This window comes from Pteropus medius, unplaced genomic scaffold (genome assembly GCF_902729225.1).
Source record: "Pteropus medius unplaced genomic scaffold, Ma_sr-lr_union100, whole genome shotgun sequence".
NCBI classification, from domain to species: Eukaryota; Metazoa; Chordata; class Mammalia; order Chiroptera; family Pteropodidae; genus Pteropus; species Pteropus medius.
The window spans coordinates 5,383,969-5,403,822 of NW_024352785.1; the positions used below are offsets into that span (position 1 = coordinate 5,383,969).

Below are 19,854 nucleotides of genomic sequence, written 5' to 3' on the forward strand. Positions count from 1 at the left end.
GTTTTTATCATAAATGGATGTTGAATTTTTCAAATGCTTTTTCTGTATCTATTGAGATAATCATATTTATCTTTGGTTTTGTTGATGTAATAAATCACATAATTGTTTTCTGGATATTGAACCAACCTTGCATCCCTAATATAAATCCCACTTAATGTACTGTTGAATTGTTTGCTAGTGTTTTTTAAAGAATTTTGGCATCTCTGTTCATCAGGGATATTGGCCTGTAATTCCCTTTTTTTGCAATGTCTTTTTCTGGTTTTGGTAGGATTATGTGTAGAATGAATTTGGAACTGTTCAGTATTTTGAAACAGAGAAGCATAGGTACTAAATCGCCTTTAAATGTTTAATAGAATTCACCTGTGGGGTTGTCTGATCCTGGACTTTTGTTTGTTTGGAGATTTTTCATTACTGCTTCAATTTCATTGCTAATAATTTGATCTATTCAGATTCTGTTTTTCCCAGTTTAGTGATGGAACATTGTAGGCTTCTAGAAATGTATTCATCTTTTTTTTTAGATTGTCTAATTTATTGGCATATAATTTTTAATAGTATTCTTTAATAATCTTTCGTATTTCTGTGGTGTCAGTTGTAATCTTCATTTCTGATTTTGTGTTCTCTCTCTTTTGTTTGATGGATCTTGCTAGATGCTTGTCAATTTTATTTTTCCTTTCAATTTCATTTATTTCTTACCTATGCTTTCTTTGGATTTTGTTACTTGTTTTCTAATTTCTTTAGGTGTATATTTAGGTTGTTTATTTGGAGTTTTTCCTGCCGCTTGAGATCGCTATAAACTTTCCTTTTATAACCGCTTTTGCTGCATCCCACAAATTTCTTTAAGGTTGTGTTTTCATCTATCTCAAAGTAGTTTTTGATTTCCTCTTTGATCCATTGTTTGCTTAGAAGCGTGTTTTAACCTCTATTTGTTTTTTCTAGTTTTCTTCCTGTAGTTGATTTCTAGTTTCGTGCCATTGATATAATTTCGTGAAATAAATTCAATGTGTAATCTACAGTTTTTAGATGAAATGCTCTATAAGTGTCATATCAAGTTGAACTGGTCTCATGTGACATTTAAAACCACTATTTTCTGTGTGGATAATCTAAAGTCCCCAACTTTTATAGCATTACTGTTAAGTTCTTCCTTTATATTCATTAACATTTGCATTATATACTTGGGTGCTCCTATATTGAGTCCATAGATATATCTTCTTCCTGATTGACCCCTTTAAAATTATTCAATATCCTTCTTTGACACTCTTTTGAAATTTATTTTGTCTGATAAGTATTGCTACCCTAGCTTTCTTGTTTCTATTTGCATGGAATATCTTTTTCCTTCACTTTGAACTGTATGTGTGTCTTGATCTAAAGTGAGTCTCTTGTAAAAGGCAGCATATGATGGGTCATGGTATTTTTTATCCAACCTGTCATGCAGTGTCTTTTGATTGGAGTATTTAGTCCATTAAAATTGAGAGTAGTTATTGATAGGTATGTGCTTATTGCCATTTTGTTAATATTTTGGTTGTTTTTGTTCTTCACTGTTCCTCTTGATCTCTTTCCTTTTGATTTGTTGGTTTTCTTTAGTGTTTTGATCAGATTCCTTTCCCTTTTGTATGTGTGTGTATTTCTGTATATTTTTGGGTATGGTTACCATGATTTCATATATACTCATCTTTAGCAGTCTATTTTAAGCTAGAAGGCATTTAAGTTCAATCACATTCTAAAAGCACTACATTTTTACTTCCTCTTCCATTATTTGTTTTTATAATGTTTTATATCTTTTTCCTTTATCTCTCGATTAGTTATAATCTTGCTACTATTGTCTTTTAACCTTTATATTAGCTCTTTAAGTGGTTGATTCACTGATTATGGCCCTTTCTGCATAAAGAAGACCCTTTAACACTTCTTCAAAGGCTTGTTTAGTGGTTGTGAACTCCTTTAGTTTTTGCTTTTCTGGGAAATTCTATTTGGCAAGGTTATCATTCAGCACTCACCGGTTCCTCGGGTCTTGGGTTGTTCCCTCAGCTCCAGGAGAGCTCTCATGGTTCCCCAAACTTCTCTGTGGTCCTTCTCATGTTTGTTGTGCAGAAGCTGTTCAATTGGCTCACAGTTGTCTCAGAAGGAATTACTCTAAATATAGGTGTATGGAGTACATTCTGTGTGTTCTTGGAAGTGGGCGAGTTCAGCATCCACCTATGCTGCCGTCCTTGGACCTGCATTTCCCTAAAGCATCTTAATAAAGACACAGGCATGAGCATCTTTGATCGGCAGTGAGGGACAATTTTTAGCAGTCTTTAATGTTTTAATAAATGCAAAACAACTTGATGACAAAAAGGGAGGGACTTTAACAGACAAAGAAGAGTTCAAAAGAATTGTGGCAACCCTGAGAAGTTTTTCAGTCCTCACAAACAAAATTACTGAACACCGGCTCTAACTCAGCATTTTTTAAATGTGAAATTATAAGTGTCTTATGAAAGTCATTTTTTGTTATACTTCATATTTTATGATTGGTAAGATTTTGCCTCATTTCTAAGGGTTGTTTCTTCACTCATGGCTCAGAGTAGGTGAAATACTGTCCAAGTCTCCCATGAAGTTTGGGGTCAGCGTAGATATAAAAAAAGTCCATCTAAGGAACCTCTCTGAAACTTTGGCTTAAGGACATAGAATTAAACTTACTTTCACTATCATTTAATTTTTGAAAAGATAAAACATACTTGTTTTTTAAAAATCAAGTAATAGTAAAAGGTTTACAATGATATGTAAGCCCCCTCCTACCCCTAGCTATGTAATTCCCCTTCCTAGAGGCAAATACTCTAATTATATGCTTATTCTCAGAGATTTCTCTTATGTATGTGTGTATGTAATATATACAGATGGCTATTACATATATATCCCCTTTAGCACGTATTTCCAGCTGTCATCTCCATACAGCTGTCACCACAGGTGCTATGTTTGGAAAGGGCAAATAAGATACTGATTTCCAACTAGAAATAATGTATTTATTCAATTAAAATTTTACTTGTCACCTGGGAATTTGGGACTGACATATCCTCTAATTAATATGATGTAAGTAAGTAGTCTGGAATGGGAGAGAGACAGAAGCCTGGATTGCCCATCAGGATAGGGTTTCCCAGCCATCTACTTCTCTATACCTACATTTTCTAATTTGCAAGATGAGAATGCTAGTAGCTTTTTCCTACAAGAGTACTGAGGATCAAATGAGTGATGGAAAAGTAGCAAATGCTATACAATTGTAAGTTACTCTTAGCCCATTATTCAGTGAGGTTCTAATTCAAGACAGTGACATAGGAAGATCCTGAACTCACCTGTTTCCACAGATACACCAAAATTACAGCTGCAGTGTCCTCTGGGGGGAAAAAAAATACAAACTAGTTGAGTGATTAAGATGTTGGGCAAACGAGAGGGAACAAAAACACATCAAGGTGGGTAGAAAAGGCAGAGACACAATCTTGCCATTAACCCAACTCTAGCACAGCAACACACAATCAGGAGAGAATGGAAAACTCGAAGCTTCTCCCTGAGTAGTGAAGGGTTTGAACCCTACATTCGGCACTCCAGCTTTTAAGACCTGCACCTGAGTGATGAGCCCTCAAAACATTTAACTTTGAAAACCAACAGGGATGTCCACGAAAACTAAGAAATGGCTCTTAACAGGCTCACATGCTCAGATTCACCTACCCTAGGATAAAGCACAGAAACAGGCAATTGAGAGGCTCATTTGCTAACCTTAAAGCATCAGATTATGGTTAGGCATCTAATTTAACACACAGCTAAAGGCCTGCTGGTACACTCTCCAGCAACAGGATGGGAAGTGCCATCTTCGCACTCTCTATCACACTCAAGAGCACCAGTATATATCACAGGGGAGCTGTGGTGGCCAAGGGAACTTGTGTTCCTTGGTCCCATGGGACGGTAGTAATCAAATAGTTCTTGGCTACCACTCCCCAGGGCATTGTACAGACAGCCAACTGAAACATACCCCAGTCTGTTAAAGAGACCTATTTTCTTGTCCTGAAGCACAGGCTTCAGATTTGGCACACACCTAGAGGCCTACATAGTTATTCTCTGGAAATATATCAGACAAAACAGACTTTAATCAGAGACAAAGATTGTATCACATAACATATAAAGGGAGCAACCAAACAATAGGATATAACATTTGTAAATATTTATGCATCCAACTTGGGAGCACCTAAATATATAAAACAAATATTAAGATACCTGAAGGAAGAAATAGACAGTAATACAATAGTGACTCTAATGCCCAGTGTACACCAATAGATAGATCATCTAGGCACAAACTCAATAAGGAAACATTGGCCTTAGCACATTGGATCAAGCGGCCTTAACAGAACATTCCATCCAACAGCAACACATTCTCTTCGACAGATTATATATTAGGCCACAAAACAAGTTTTAATACATTTAAGATTGAGATCATATCGGACATATTTTTGGACCACAATGGCATGAAATTAGAAACCAATTATAAGAACAAAACTAGAGGAGGAAAATGATAGAGGCTCTGTTCATCTTTCTGGTGACCAAATCAAAGTTGTGACGGAAATAAGGAGCAAGCAGCAAGGAAAAATCACCTGGGATGAACAAGCCATACAAGTAGGAGAAATCCAAGAAATCACCTGCAACAGCAGAAGGTAGGACAGGGCAAGGATGCGGGGCTGCCCAGTCTCTAGCGGCTGAGTGAGACCAAGACTGAGGCAGACGCCTCTTAAAGGAGCCACATCCCCGAGCAGATTTTCCGCAAGCAGATGAGCGCCAGTTCAGCTGTGCACAGGGGGCACCAGGGACTTACAGGGAGACATTATCAGAGTGAAGGCTAAGCCAAGACTCGAACTCTACAGAAATGTTGGTGGTATCCATTGTTCTCTGTTGAGCCCTCCCCCTACCAGTGCACCTGACATCATGCAGCCATAGCTCTGACGTCATCAAACTGGATAACAGAGGTCACTCCTCCCAGAGGACTCCCTGAAACCCCGCCTCCCCCAACTCGCGGCCCCACCCAGGCCACATCCAGGTTTATCCTCAGCAAGTCAGGTGCTCCTTACTGAGCAGCACCTAGAATCACACTGGAGATAACTGGCCTCGGTTTCTGGTGTGGCCTTTTGAGGCAACTGTAAGCACAACATCTGTGGATTGCTTCCTGAATCTTGACAGGTGGTCCCGGAGGGGCAGAGTCTTGGGCTAAATTGGCCTGCAGCTGAACCCCTCTCGGGACTGTGCCACTGGACACTAACTTCACAAATCCACACTAATAAGATCGGTAGACTTAGGAGCTTTGCTTATTGTGTAGAAATAGACATGGGAAGACAGCCAAAATGGGAAGACAAAGAAGCAGAAACCATATGACAGAACAGAACAGAGATCCAGATATAATGGAGTCAAGTAATCTAACAGATGCAGAGTTCAAAACACTGGTTATAAAGATGCTCAATGAACTTTTGGGAAGCGTAGATAAATTCAGTGAGAACTTCAACAAAGAGAAAAATACATAGAAATGGAAATTTAAAAAGGGAACCAGTTGGAAATGAAGAACACATCTGAGATAAGAAGTATATTAAATGGAATAAACAAAGTGAATAAAGAAGAGGATCAAATGACCTATCTAAAGGACAGGAAAGCCAAGGACACTCAATCAGAATGGCAAGAAAAAAGATACCAAGGCTATAAAAATAATTTAAGGAGGATATAGGACGGTATTAGGGGTCAAAATATTCATCTCATTGGCATACCTGAAGGAAAACAAGAAAGAATGATGGAAAACTTCCCTAACCTGGTGAAGGAAATAGACATAAAACCAGGAAGCTCAGAGAACCCCAAAAACCAGGAATCCAAAGAGGCCCACACAAAGACACATCATAATTAAAATGCCAAAGGTTAAATGCAAAGAACGAATCTTAAAAGTAGCAACAGAAAAGCAGATAGATAGTTACCTCCAAGGGAACACCTATAAAACTGGCAGCTGATTTCTCAAAAGAAACTATGCAGGACAGAAGGGCTTGGCACAAAATATTCAACATGATGAAGACCCAGGATCTACAACCAAGGATACTTTATCCAGCAAAGCTATCATTTAGAGTTGAAGGACAGATAAAGAGCTTCCCAGACAAAAATAAACTAAAGGAATTTATCACCACCAAGCCAATATTACAAGAAATGTTGGAGGGACTTATTTAAGAAGAAAAAGCATGTATCAAAAGCAGAAATAAAGAATGGTAACAACTACATTCCTATCAATAAGTACCTTAAATAAAAAGGTACTATTCATTTAAGTGCTCCAACTAAAAGACAGAGTGGATGAATGGATAAGAAAGCAAGACCCCTACATGCTACCTACAAGAGACTCACTTCAGATTAAAAGACACACAGACTAAAAGGAAGAGGTTGGAAAAAGATATTGCTTTGATGGACCTAGAAGGTATTTAAGTCAGACAGAGAAAGATAAACACTATATGATTTCACTTATATGCGGAATCTAAAGAATAAAAAAGAACTAATCAAAAACAGATTCACAAATATAGTGGACAATTTGCTGACGGACAGAGGAGAGGATGGTTTGGGTGGCTGGAAGAATGGGGTGAAGGGTTAAAGAAGTACAAATTAGTAGTTGTTAGATGGTCATGAGGAGCACAGCATAGGGAATGCAGTTAACATTAATATGTTGGCTAGATGGAGAGCCGAGGGAGAAATTGGGGAGATCATTTTACAAACTAGATAGATGTCTAACCAATGTACTATATACTTGAAACTAATTAAAATAAATAAATTTTAAAAGAATAAAACTAGAATCTTTACAAATATGTGGAAATTAAACAACATATCACTAAACAAATAAGTCATTGAAGAAATCGAAAGAGAAATGGAAAAATACCTGAGACAAATAAAAATGGAAACACAGCATACCGAAAGTTATAGGATATAACAACAGCAGTTTAAGAGGGAAATTCATAGTGATAAATACATACATGAAGAAACAAAAATCTCAAATAAATGACCTAACATTATGCCTCAAGGAATTTGAAAAAGAAGAAGAAATGAAGCCCAAAGTTAGTAGAATGAAGGAAATAACAAAGATCAGAGCGGAACTAAATGCAATAAAGTCTATAAAAGCAATAGAAAAATCAAACTAAGAGCTGGTTCTTTGATAAATAATATTGACGAACCTTTAGCTACACTAAGAAAAAAGAAAGGACTCAAAACCAGAAATGAAAGAGAAGAAACTGATGCCACAGAAATGCAAAGGATCATAAGAGACTATTATGAACAATTATTAACCAATAAATTTTACAACCTAGAAGAAATGGATATGTTCCTAAAAAACATATACTGAATCATGAAGAATTATAACTTCTGAGCAGAACATTACTGATTCAATATCCGTACTGGTAATCAAAAAACCTCTCACATACTAATGGTGAACAAATAAATAAAAAGACACTCAACATCGCTAGCTATTAGGGAAATGCAAATCAAAACCACAATGAGATACCATCTCACACCTGTTAGAATAGCTATAATCAACAGGACAAGTAATAACAAATGTTAGAGAGGATGTGGAGAAAAAAGAACCCCCCATATGCTGCTGATAGGACTGCAAACTGGTACAGCCACTATGGAAAACAGTATGGAGGTTCCTCAAAAAACTAAGAATTGATCTACCATATGATCCAGCAATCCCCCTACTAGGTATTTACCCTAAAGACTTGAAAACCCATATCCTAAAAGATATTTGCACACCAGTGTTCATAGCAGCATTATTCACAGTGGCCAGGACGTGGAAGCAACCAAAGTGTCCTATGATAGAAGATTGGCTAAAGAAGCTGTGGTACACATATACAATGGGATATTCCTCAGCCATAAGAAGAGATGAAATACTGCCATTTGCGACAACATGGATAGACCTCGAGATAATCATGCTATGCAAAATAAGCCAGACAGAAAAAGTTGAAAATCACATGATATTACTTATATGTGAGATATAAACCTAAAAGCAACAAATGGACGGGACAGAGACTCAATGGCATGGACTATAGACTCGTGGTTACCAGAGAACTATAGAGTAGTGATTACTAGTTGGGTAGGGGAGGTAGATGGGGTAAAGGTCACAAATAGGGGGTAGGGAGATGGTGAAGTGGGTAAAGGAGATCAAATATAAACTCTCAAGGTGTTATAGAGGGAATGTATCTCAACATAAAGGTCATATATGACAAACCTTCACTGCTAACATCATACTTAATGATGAAACATGAAAACTTTTCCTCTAAGATCAAGAACAAAACAAGGTTGCCCACTCTCACACTTAACAGCATTAGAAGTCCTTGCCAGAACAATTGGGCAAGACAAAGAAAGAAAAAGAAATCAAATGGAAAGAGGTAAAATTGTCACTATTTGTCACTACATATATATATTTATATTCCTAAAGATTTCACCAGGAAACTGTTAGAACTAATCAATCAATTCAGTAAAGTTGCAGGATACAAAATCAATATATGAAAATATGTTACATTTCTATTAATAATGAACTATTAGAGAAATTTTTTTAAATCCCATTTATGATTGCATCAAAAACAATAACTAGGAATAAGTTTAACCAGGGTGTTGAAAGACCTATACAGTGAAAGCTATACGACATTAATGAAAGAAATCGAAGAAGCAAATCAATTGAAAGATATTCCATGCTCACAGATTGGAAGAATTAATATTGTTAAAATGACCATACTACCCAAAGCAATCTACAGATTCATTGTAATCCCTAACAAAATTCCAATGGCATTTCTCACAGAAGTAGAGAAAACAATTCTAAAATTTGTACGGAACCACAAAGACCCCAAATAGCCAAAGCAATCTTGAGAAAGAACAAAGCTAGAGGCATCACACTCCCCGATTTCAAACTATAATACAAAGCTATAGTGTAATCAAAATAGTATGGTGTTGCATAAAAACAGACATAGATCAGTGGAACAGAGAGCCCAGAAATAAACCCATGCCTGCATGGTCAATTTATGGCAAAGGGGCCAAGAATATACAATGGAGAAAGGACAGTCTCTTCGATACTGTTGGGAAAACTGGACAGCTACATGCAAAAAAAAGTAATAATAATAAAATAAACCGGACCATTATCTTTTGCCACAACTAAAAATTAATTCAAATGGATTAAAGACTTGAATGTAAGACCTGAAACTATAAAAATCCGAGAAGAAAATACAGGCAGTAATCTTAATATCAGTCTTGGCAGCAATTTTTTGAATCTGACACCAAAGACAACAAAAGCAAATATAAGCCAATAGGAATACCTCAAATTAAAAAGCTTTAGCACAGCAAAAGAAATTATCAGCAAAATGAAATGGTAACCTACTGAATGGGAGAAAATATTTGCAAATCATATACCTAATAATGGGTTAATATTCAAAAATATAAAGAACTCATACAACTCAATAGCAAAAAAAAAAAAAAATCCAATCAGGAAATGGGCAGATCTGAATTTGCATTTTCCCAGAGAAAACATACAGGTGACCAACAGGTACATAAAATGATTCTCAATGTCACTAATCATCAGGGAAGTGCAAATCAAAGCTACAACGGATACCAAATCACACGTGTTAGAATAGCTGTTATCAAGAAGACATAACAAGTGTTTCACAAGGATGTGAAGGAAAGGGAACCCTTGTGCACTGTTGGTGGGGATGTAAATTGGTGCAGCCACTATGGAGAACAATATGGAAGTTCCTCAAAAAATTAAAACTAGAACTACCCTATGACTCAGCAATTCCACTTCTGGGTAAATATCTGAAGGAAATGAAATCACTATTTTGAAAAGATATAATTCCCCCCATGTACACTGTAGCATTACTTACAATAGCCAAAACATAGAAACAACTTAATGTTCATCAATACATAAATGGATAAAGAAAATGTAGTACATATATACAATGGAATACTATTCAGCCATAAAAAAGAATGAAATCTCGCCATTTGAAACATCAGAGGTAGACCCTAAGGGTGTAATTCAGACAGAAAATAACAAATACTACATGATCTCACTTACATGTGGACTCTAAAAACACACACACACACACACACACACACACACACAAAACAAGCTCATAGATACAGAGAACAGATTAATAGTAGTTGCCAGAGGCAGGGGCTTGGGATGAGCAAAATGGATAAAGTGGGACAAAGGTACAAACTCCCAGTTATAAAATAAGTCTTGAGGATGTAATGTACAGCATGGTGACAATAGTACTGTATTACATATTTGGAAGTTCCTAAGAGAATAGATCTTAAAACTACTCATCAAAAAAATATAAATTTTTATAACTATGCATGGTGACTGATGTTAACTAGAGTTATTATGGTGATCATTTTGCAATTATACAAATATTGAGTCATTATGTTGTACACTTGAAACTAATAATGTTATGTCGATTATACCTCATTAACATAGATAAATTAATGTAAATAGATAAAAAAAATTTTTTTTAATTAGCAAAACCACGGAAAAACAACCAATTGAATGGGAGAAGATTCACTTATGACACATCTGATAGGAGATTAATATCCAAGATATATAAAGAACTCATACAACTCAACAACAAAAAAAAAAACAATCCAATTAAAAAATGGGCAGAATACCCGAATAGATATTTCTCCAAAGAGGAAATACAGATGGCCAATAGACATATGAAAAGATACTGGAGGTCACTAATCATCAGAGATATGCAAATTAAAACCACAATGACATATCACCTGACACCTGTCAGAATGATTATCATCAATAAATCAAAGAACAAGTGTTGGCTAGGATGTGGAGAAAAGGGAACCCTCATATGCTGTTGGTGGGATTGAAAATTGATACAGCCACTATGGAAAACAGTCTGAGGTTTTGCAAAGAATTAAAAATGGATCTACCTATTGACCCAGCAATTGCACTTCTGGGGATTTAGCCAAAGAAAACCAAAACAATAATTCGTAAAGATTTATGCATCCCTGTGTTCATGGCAGCACAATTTACAATAGCCAAGATATGGAAGCAACCTAAATGCCCATCAACCAATTGGATAAAAAGTTATGGTTCACATATACAATGGAATATTACTCGGCCATTTAAAAAAAAATGAAATCCTACCATTTGCAACAAAATGGATGGACCTAGAGGTTATTATGCTGAGTGAAATAAGTCAGACAAAGAGAGATAAATACCATATGATTTCACTTATATGTGGAATCCAAGGAGCAAAAAGAACAAACTAATTAAAAATGGAGTCAAATATAGAGGACAATCTGTGACGACCAGAGGGAAGGGCAATTGAGAGGCTGGGAGAATGGGTTAAAGAGTTAAAGAAGTACAAATTAGTAATTGATAGACGGTCACTGGGATGGGGAACATGGCATAGGGAGTGCAGTCAGCATTAATGTAATGGCTAGGTGGAGAGCCAGAGGAGAGAAAGCAGGGGGATCATTTTATAATCTATATAAATGTCTAACCAATATACTGTATACTTGAAACTAATAATAAAATTTTTAAAAATTATCGAAACCAGGTTCAAAAGTCAAAGTTATGGAGTTAAAAGCTTTTATTTATGGAATGTTGGTTTATATACAACATGCCTTTCTTGATATCTGCCCAGATATTATCTTATAAAAAGAAGGTATCTGACTCTGTATCCCTTGTATTTTCTTACAAAATTAGTCTTAACTGTAGCCATTGAATGATTTTCATGAAAAGTATTAAATCATTAGATGCCAAACAAGATAGAGTTGATATGCAGACAATAAAACTAATCTCCCTACCAAATATCATAATGAATGTCCATAATTACTGTATACTAAGAAGGAAGCTAATTTTCACAGCTGGAGATGATAATCAGTAAGTACACTCCAAACTGTAACGTCAGAGCAGTTATCATAGCATAGGCATACTCTCATTCTCACTTTACTTTTTTTAAGAAAGTGAAAACACCATCCTACTTTAAAGTAACAAGATGATTTGAGAGGGAGTTATTTATAAATCCTGGAGAAGGCAGAGTTATGGGGTGTAGCTACAAGGAAGATAGAAATGAAATCATTTAAGAATCCTTTAACACCACTGCAAATGGGATTTAATTATGATTAATTATGCCCTATATATAAAATAAAAATACAGATCCGTTGGAAAAATCTTGGAAATTCTTACCTCTTGGAGACTGGAAAAAATTTTTCTATTTTGCCTCCTTGATTTCACATCCATGTCCAGAAGGTATCTTGTGCTGGTTTTTACTCTGCTTCTCTAGAAGACTACCAAAAAAAAAAAAAAAATTCTAAGAACTTAGCTTATGTTGCATAGTAAAACAGGTGCACCAGGATATTTTGACAAAACAAGGCACCATGTAATTTAAAGGAGTTGTTTTTATCAGCCCGCTATGTTAATTTCTACTCTATTCAAAACACACAAAAATATATTTTCAGTAAATGAAATGATCAGTGGAGAAAATGAGACCTTTAAGCAAGTAAGAATATCTGTAAACAGTGATGAGTAAAAAATTAAAGTTAAGAAACTTTCCTTATTGCTTTAAGTTTGTTTGTAATTTTAGCGGAATGATAATGATGCAGGCAGAAGGTAAAATTGCAGAAATCCAACTTATTCAATCTCCTAGGCATTGATGTGTACAAATTTATATATGTTTTATATAAATCATCCATCTCATTTAGATACCACAGAGAAAGTAAGCTTGCATGCTGGCTGAATATTTGTTCTTGATAGGGAAAAAGTGATTTGGAAGCTCATTTAGTTAAACTAGCAGCCTGAAGACTGTTCATTTATTTGGTAATATTACTAGTCCGGGAAAGTAAAACTAGTGAAAACAATAGGTTCACTAGTAATTGAGTTCCTTTGGTAAATTTAAATATGTTAGTATGTGACTAACCTAGACATACATACCCAGAAATGGTTACCTACCTATCCACTCACCTGGTTATGGTTTTGTTTGCCCTCTAGGGAGATATAGTTCAGAGAGTGACGTGTGGAGCTTTGGCATCCTCCTGTGGGAGACCTTCAGCTTAGGTGTCTGTCCATACCCTGGAATGACAAATCAGCAAGCACGTGAGCAAGTGGAAAGAGGTAAGCCAAAGACACGGAGTAGTAATATTCATACCCGGCCCCAAGGGCCAGCGCTGTGGTTTTCCTGGGGAAGGAGAGGGTGGTACATACTGTTTAGGTATGTAAAGGGAGAGCAGAGGTGTTTATGAATCCATTTCTGAACTCTGTGGATCATGTGGGTCTTATACAACAAAAAGCAACAAACAGAAGTCTTTTGAAAATTGCAACACTTTAAAAATAGAGAGCTCCAGGCTTTTCTTCTACTCCCCCTGCCTGGTGTGCCATCTGCAAGGTGATGCCAGTCAACTCTCTTCATGTGAAATAGGATAGTGTTCCTCAAGCTCCTATTTTTTTTTTTTATGCCAGATAAACACCATTAATATTACTGCAAATCGAAATGTAGTTAGACTTTAGGAAGAAGTTTTTGAGAATTCTGTAATACTTCTGAAGAAACACTATGGTTCCCAAATCAGAGATAGGAATAAGTAAGTAGGTGATGGTGACACCCTAGCACGCACTTGTGTAGTCCACAGCTTTCATCGGAAAGAATGCTTTTGACAAAATGTCAATGCCTTAGTGTCAGGCTGCTCAAGAGGGATGTGGTTGTGGAACTGGTTGTAAGAGGATGACTTTCTAGCTTCCTTCCTACCTTTTCCTGCTTCTCGCAGACATCTGACATCCTGAGGCAAACATGCACGGGCACCCAACCCAGCACACTACTGGGACACCGCCAGCCAACTTTGAATTAAAGATTCTCTTTGGACTGTAAAGGAATATAATTCGTATTCATTTTTATTTCACTTTGGATTAGTGTTTATTAAATCCTCATCCTCTCTTAATCTTCAAAAACCTGGAGAGACGATTTTTTAAAAATTCCGCACACAGCACCTAAAAGCAGATTCTAAAAGCAAATACTTAAACTATGCATTTGTATGTGATGTATCTCACATTAGACTTTGTGACAAAACGAACAAACAAAAAGTGGGTTCCTTGAACTAGAAGGTAATTCTATGGCTCTGTAATATAGAATTCTGCCCCACCTATAGAAAACAAAAAATCCGTTTGCCCTGAAACGAGTTTTTTGTTTTTATTACACCTACAACATACGGTACTAAATTTACAAACTGCAAACCTGCATTGACATTTACATCTCATCTCCATTCTAAATTCCCTGTTCTTCTCTTGGGTCTTCAGGATACCGAATGTCAGCCCCACAGAATTGTCCGGAGGATATCTTTAAAATTATGATGAGATGTTGGGATTATAAACCTGAAAACCGCCCCAAGTTCAGTGAACTTCAGAAAGAGCTCACTGTCATCAAGAGGAAGATCACATAGTGATGATGGAACAGTGCCAAACACAGCCTTCAGGACCCAGTCTTCCAGCACAGTAATTTTGTTCTTCTTGTTAACAATGAGTTTATACCACATTACCTGCAACAGTCTGCTAAGGTTATTATTTTTTTATTATTAAATGTGTGTTTTTTTTTAAATATGTGCCACTTACAAAAAAAGGCAAAGACAAATGCATTCAAGAAACAGTCCTACCAAGGGCTTTATTAGCCCACCACAGCACTCCTGCCATTTCAGGTCACTGTAAATAGAGAAGCACAGGCTGTAATGTGAGAGAAAACAGATCTGTCTTTTCCGCACCAGGACCACTGATGTTTCTCAAAGCTTTTCTACTTCAGGCACAGTTCATTGGCTGTCATCCTATGCTCCAGACCTGACTCGATCGGTGCTATAAGCTGCCTTGGTAATGCCATGTTTGCAGGACATATTCCAACCAAAGTTGGCTTTCTGCTCTGCCAAGGCAAGACTATATTTGTAAACATCATTTTTATATTGGGAATTATTTTTCCCTCCTAGGGTTTTTCTTTTCTTTCTCGCCAGAAATAAGTGCAGTGTAAGAATCAACACTCTCCTGTATTATTAGTAAAGTGGTTGTTTCCCTTCTCTTTTGTCTGAGCATCAGAAAACCACACGAGATGTCCTCAAATAGCATATTCTTAGCGTTGAGACAGCAGCTTTTAAAAGGATGTTTTAGAGAGCTGTGACAGCAAGAAGTACGTTTGAACAGGAGGGTGGTCTAGAGAAAAAGAGCAGCTAGAGCAGTGATCAAAGAAATCTAAAATATAAAATTTGTCTTCATATCCAGGTTATGCCTTTACACACAAGCACCCTTTTTATTTTATGGTCTGAATTCACAAGACATGCTCTAAGAAACATTTTTCAGGAGTTTGTAGATGAAGCCTTCTTAATGGCAATACAAATTTTTCTGAAAAACTACAAAGCACAAGTTCACAGAACTAACAGCATAGGAGGCATCGCAGAATTTAATTCCCTTCATTTGTATGTTTCCAGAGCTGTCGAAATTTCATGATCCTAGTTCAGAAACACACACATACATATGTGCACATTCATGCACGTACTACCACGAGGCAAGGCAGGTGTGAATGGAGTAAATGGTTAAGAGGACAGATGAACAGTATTGAGGAAAAAGATGTAGGACAGCCCTCATATTTCCACTTTCCCCCTTCATTTACCCTTCTACTGTTACCTGGAAATTTTTTATCGTTAACTGACAAGTACACAAGCGCATTTCTGGAGATGCTTCAAATAAGTATGTAGCAGAGAGTTAAATCTGGGATTCTGCTGAGCTAAGTCTTAGCTGCATCCAAGGAACTTACCCCATGTTCTGTACTTAGTTGCCTGTCAGGATAAATGTATATGTGAGGGATGCTCATGCTCAGGGGTGAATGCAGCTTGGGAACTTTTAATAAGTAAGTGCTCAGGCATGTGTCCAGATAAATAGTACTTTAGTAATTATTTGGTCTATGTTTATTGGAAGAGCTTATGGGGTAGAAAATTCCTCCTGCCCTCTCCAACCATTTGCTGCCCATGAATATGAATATCATGGCACAGAAATCACATCCAGTACTCTAAAGAGTAGAAAGAGAATAATGGCTTGTGTCTATCATTTCAGTCTCCTTGCAAGTTTTATTCACATAAATAGGTTACTACATCCAGACTAAAACAAAAGCATAATAAACTTGTCCCCAGAAATATATTGCAATATTCAAAGCACTTTTTTTAAAATCAGCATTATTTTCCTCTTCCATCAAATATTGTAAATAAATGGAACCTTCTTTTGATGGCATACACCATGGTAAATCAGAGCGCAGACTCATGAATTAAGATTAAGTGCTATGGTCTTCAGGCCCCTGCTGGCCTTCAAAAGTAAAAATAAGAGGGGGACATATCCACCCTTTCTCAGTATTTCCAAGTGAATTCTTCTGTAAGATTCTTCGTTTAAAGAAAACAGCCTCCCATCACTTAGCAGCCTCAATGCCAAGCTCTCAGCAAGGAGAGAGGATGCTGGTTTTGGCTTTAATTTTGTGAACAAGACCTGAAGCTTAATCTTTGCATCCTGGTTTAAAGAATGAACACGGCATTGATATTTTACTCATCCCAGCTGTTACAATTTACAATTCACATCTTAACTCTGTGCTTAAATTAAAGAAGCTTTTCAAAACATCATGACATCTGCAGCATTTAAATTCTATTTTATTCCTTGTCCCAAAGCAGGCAGTGGCATAGTTCAGGATTAATAACGCATTGGGAGTCTTTCAGGATACCTGTTGTATAGAATATTAAATTTAATATAGGCACATGCAAACCATTTTTTTACTGTTAATTTTCTTGCACTTAAAGCATAATGTATTCATCCCTTCTGTCACTGATAATTATTGGAATTATGTATTTTAAGAGGCTAATCCGTACCCAAAAGCACACACATAAATACTATTCCAAATGTGCAAGTCGATGTAGGGAAAGAAGGCTTCAGAAATGCACAGAATTCTATGACTTGTTTAGTAAGAAAACAGTTGTATCCAAAATTGCCACAGGTCTGAATGTAATTAAGCCAGGTTGCAAATCTTTGTGTTGTTAATGGATTTTCCAAGAGTTGCATATATTACTTCCATACAGTTCCTGTCATAATTCCTTAAGTTTATGAATATGGAGGGGGTAGGGGATGGGTACACCCAGGCGGTCTCTCATCTACATTTTTCTATTTTGACTCACCTAGAAGCCTTTATGAAAAATATTTAGCTAATTCATCGTTTTTCAAGGAAAGAAATCTTTTAACATCAAATTAACATTACCAACGTGGAAAACCTAAAAATAATTTTTTATTCAAGTAATCTAAGTTTACTGCCCAAAGCCAACGCATTCCTTCTCTTTCAGGAAAATAATAATAAAGGATTGACAGGTTTTGTTTAAACTTTCAAAACCAGAGGCTTTATTTTAGCCCATTCTGCCACTAGGTCCCCAGGGAAAGGTCTCATGCAGTCATTTCTCTTTTATCTCCCAAATTTAATATAGGCAATAAAGTTCTTAATCCATAATTCACAATTTTATCACAAATATAAGATTATTTAAACATCTCTCAAACAGATCAGCATAGACCATAAGCCAAATTGTAATAGTTATTATTGTGCAACACACGTTTCACAATTGTTTTTGAGGGTTATTTTTAAAAGGAAAAAAAATGTTCAGCCACTGAAATAGTTTTAACTTCCTTTAAACTACAATATAGTTTTGTTGTCTGTGTTACATTCATGTTTCAGTTGTGCCATATAGTTTTATATAAAGTTTGGGTAATACCACTAAAATAACTATTGCTTCACAATACTGGTGTGAGACTGTATCAAGAAGAAAGTGTTTTAATTTTATGTCACACACTGAGGACCTTGTAGTGGAATAAACATAAAAATTAGAATGCAACAATGCATGTTTAGATTGTATGTCACCTTCATCAGATCTATCTCAGTCACTCCACTTGATAATTCATTCTTGTGAGTCATCGGATGTTCTGAGGGCATACCTGAAAACCTAACTTAGTGTACCTGTGCACATTATTTCATGGCCCCGTTTCCTTTGAAGTGAGATTAATTGAAATTTTCTGAGAAGAGGTTGTTTGCCTCAGCTCTTTTTTCCCAACATACTCCCCTGGGCACAGCATTGATATTTTAGATGTTTTTTATCAACAAAATTGATTGTCCATAAGCACTGTTCTGAGTCATGAAAGACTGACTTTTGTATTAGGAGGTCAGAGCCCTCACACAAAACAGAGAAGAATGCAAAATAAAAAGAGCAACAAAGGGAGAGACAATTGAAAAAGATACTTTTCTTTATGTATTAATATGTTAATTAAATAGAAACAAAGATTTTATATAAAATGAGTTTATATTACTTTTCAATTATATTAAGTTAGCATGAAAGTTTACCATTAAAATAAAGTGTTACCTCTTTTATTACTTTGATTTGCTTATACATGCCAGAAATATTTTTATTAAATATTTTAATTTTATTTATTTTTCTGTTTTGATGAGTTTCATATCAAGTCTGTATACTATATTATTTGGAAGAATCCAGACTGCATATTCATTTTTGCAAAAGAAAATACTCTTGTACCAAGACTGCCTACTTGAAAGAGATATTGGTACAGTCTTAGAGTCCTATAAAATTCTCCTTTAAAAAATAATACTATAACATAGAAGGTATATGAACTATGTATCTTAGTCATAATTCAATTTAAGGAAATATTTATTACCCCTTGAAAACCATCCTACTGCCTCATACTGACTCAAAGATTAAATTCGGAATTGTTAAGTATGGACACTAAGACTCACTTAGCTGCCTAATGAGCACTGAGGTTGTTGGGTGGTAGAAAAATCCTGCTGTTCTAAATTCCTAGTCACTTTAAACTGCAGAGAAGTGACGAGCATAGGCTTCAATATGTGTTAATAAGGAGCCGAGGCAAGCGTCTACAAAGGCAAAGAGGAAAGAACCGGTTATTCTAAGGCAGGATGGTGCAGCCCCTACAGAGAGGATGGAATAATTAAAGTGGAACGAAGACTTGGACAATGTCAATAGAAAGCCTGAGGAGAACAGTGCCACCAAGCCAGATCATTTCCTGTAGAAAATGTAAAAGATATTGGAGCCAAAAGAAGCAAAAGAGGTCACCTTGCCATTGTGCGGGCCTTCATGTGAGCAAACCACACACCTCCCTCCTTTGCATTTGGAGCAGTTTTATATCCCTAGCTCATAGATGATGCTTTGTGGGGCAACATTTGTACTCATTGGCCTGCCAACCAAAGGATTTGATCATAAGACGTCAGACTTTTATGAGAGACTATTCAAAGTCTCTTTACGTTTGCATTAGTTATATTTAATATTTCTTAACCTAAGATCACTGATCATTCATACCTTATTAGAAATCTTGTGTTGCTTAACCTGGGCTAGTCTAAATGAAAGCGTGCTTAGATCAGCCCTATTTCACCTTTTGACTAATGTTAGCTAGTTGGCTCCTACAGTTACCCCCAGAGGGACCTTACTATGATGGGTCTACTCTGGGGAACCATGGAATTCAGCAGGGAAGTAGGAAAATGCCAATTAAATAGTAGTGTTCCACTTTACACTAGCACCATTAGAGGGAAAGGTATCTTAGGAACATCTTAAAGCCAGTCACAGCGCAGCATGGCTGAGGGTAGACACAGAAGGCAGGGAAAGAGACATCCAAATAAGAAGACTTAAGGGCGTGAAGGGCAATAACAAAGTACCACCACAAAGTGACTCAAAGGCTAACCTCCCAACAAATAAATGCAGTACAAATAAGGGAAAGCTAATCCTCAAAAGCGGGTTTCGAAGCACTTCCTGCTGCATGTTATTAAACAT

The 19,854-nt window shown here is 36.3% G+C and overlaps 1 protein-coding gene across 2 annotated transcripts in view; it reads left to right on the forward strand.

Moving 5' to 3' along the window:
• Positions 1-18,487, forward strand: part of LOC120590799 (tyrosine-protein kinase Fer) — a 287,646-nt gene extending 269,159 nt beyond the window's left edge. For both annotated transcript variants that reach the window (XM_039848412.1, XM_039848413.1), the window contains 2 exons: positions 13,013-13,135; positions 14,309-18,487. In XM_039848412.1, coding sequence (XP_039704346.1) covers positions 13,013-13,135; positions 14,309-14,451 — 266 coding nt within the window. In that variant the 3' untranslated portion in view covers positions 14,452-18,487. The remainder of the gene's footprint in view (positions 1-13,012; positions 13,136-14,308) is intronic.
• Positions 18,488-19,854: the final 1,367 nt, after the last annotated feature.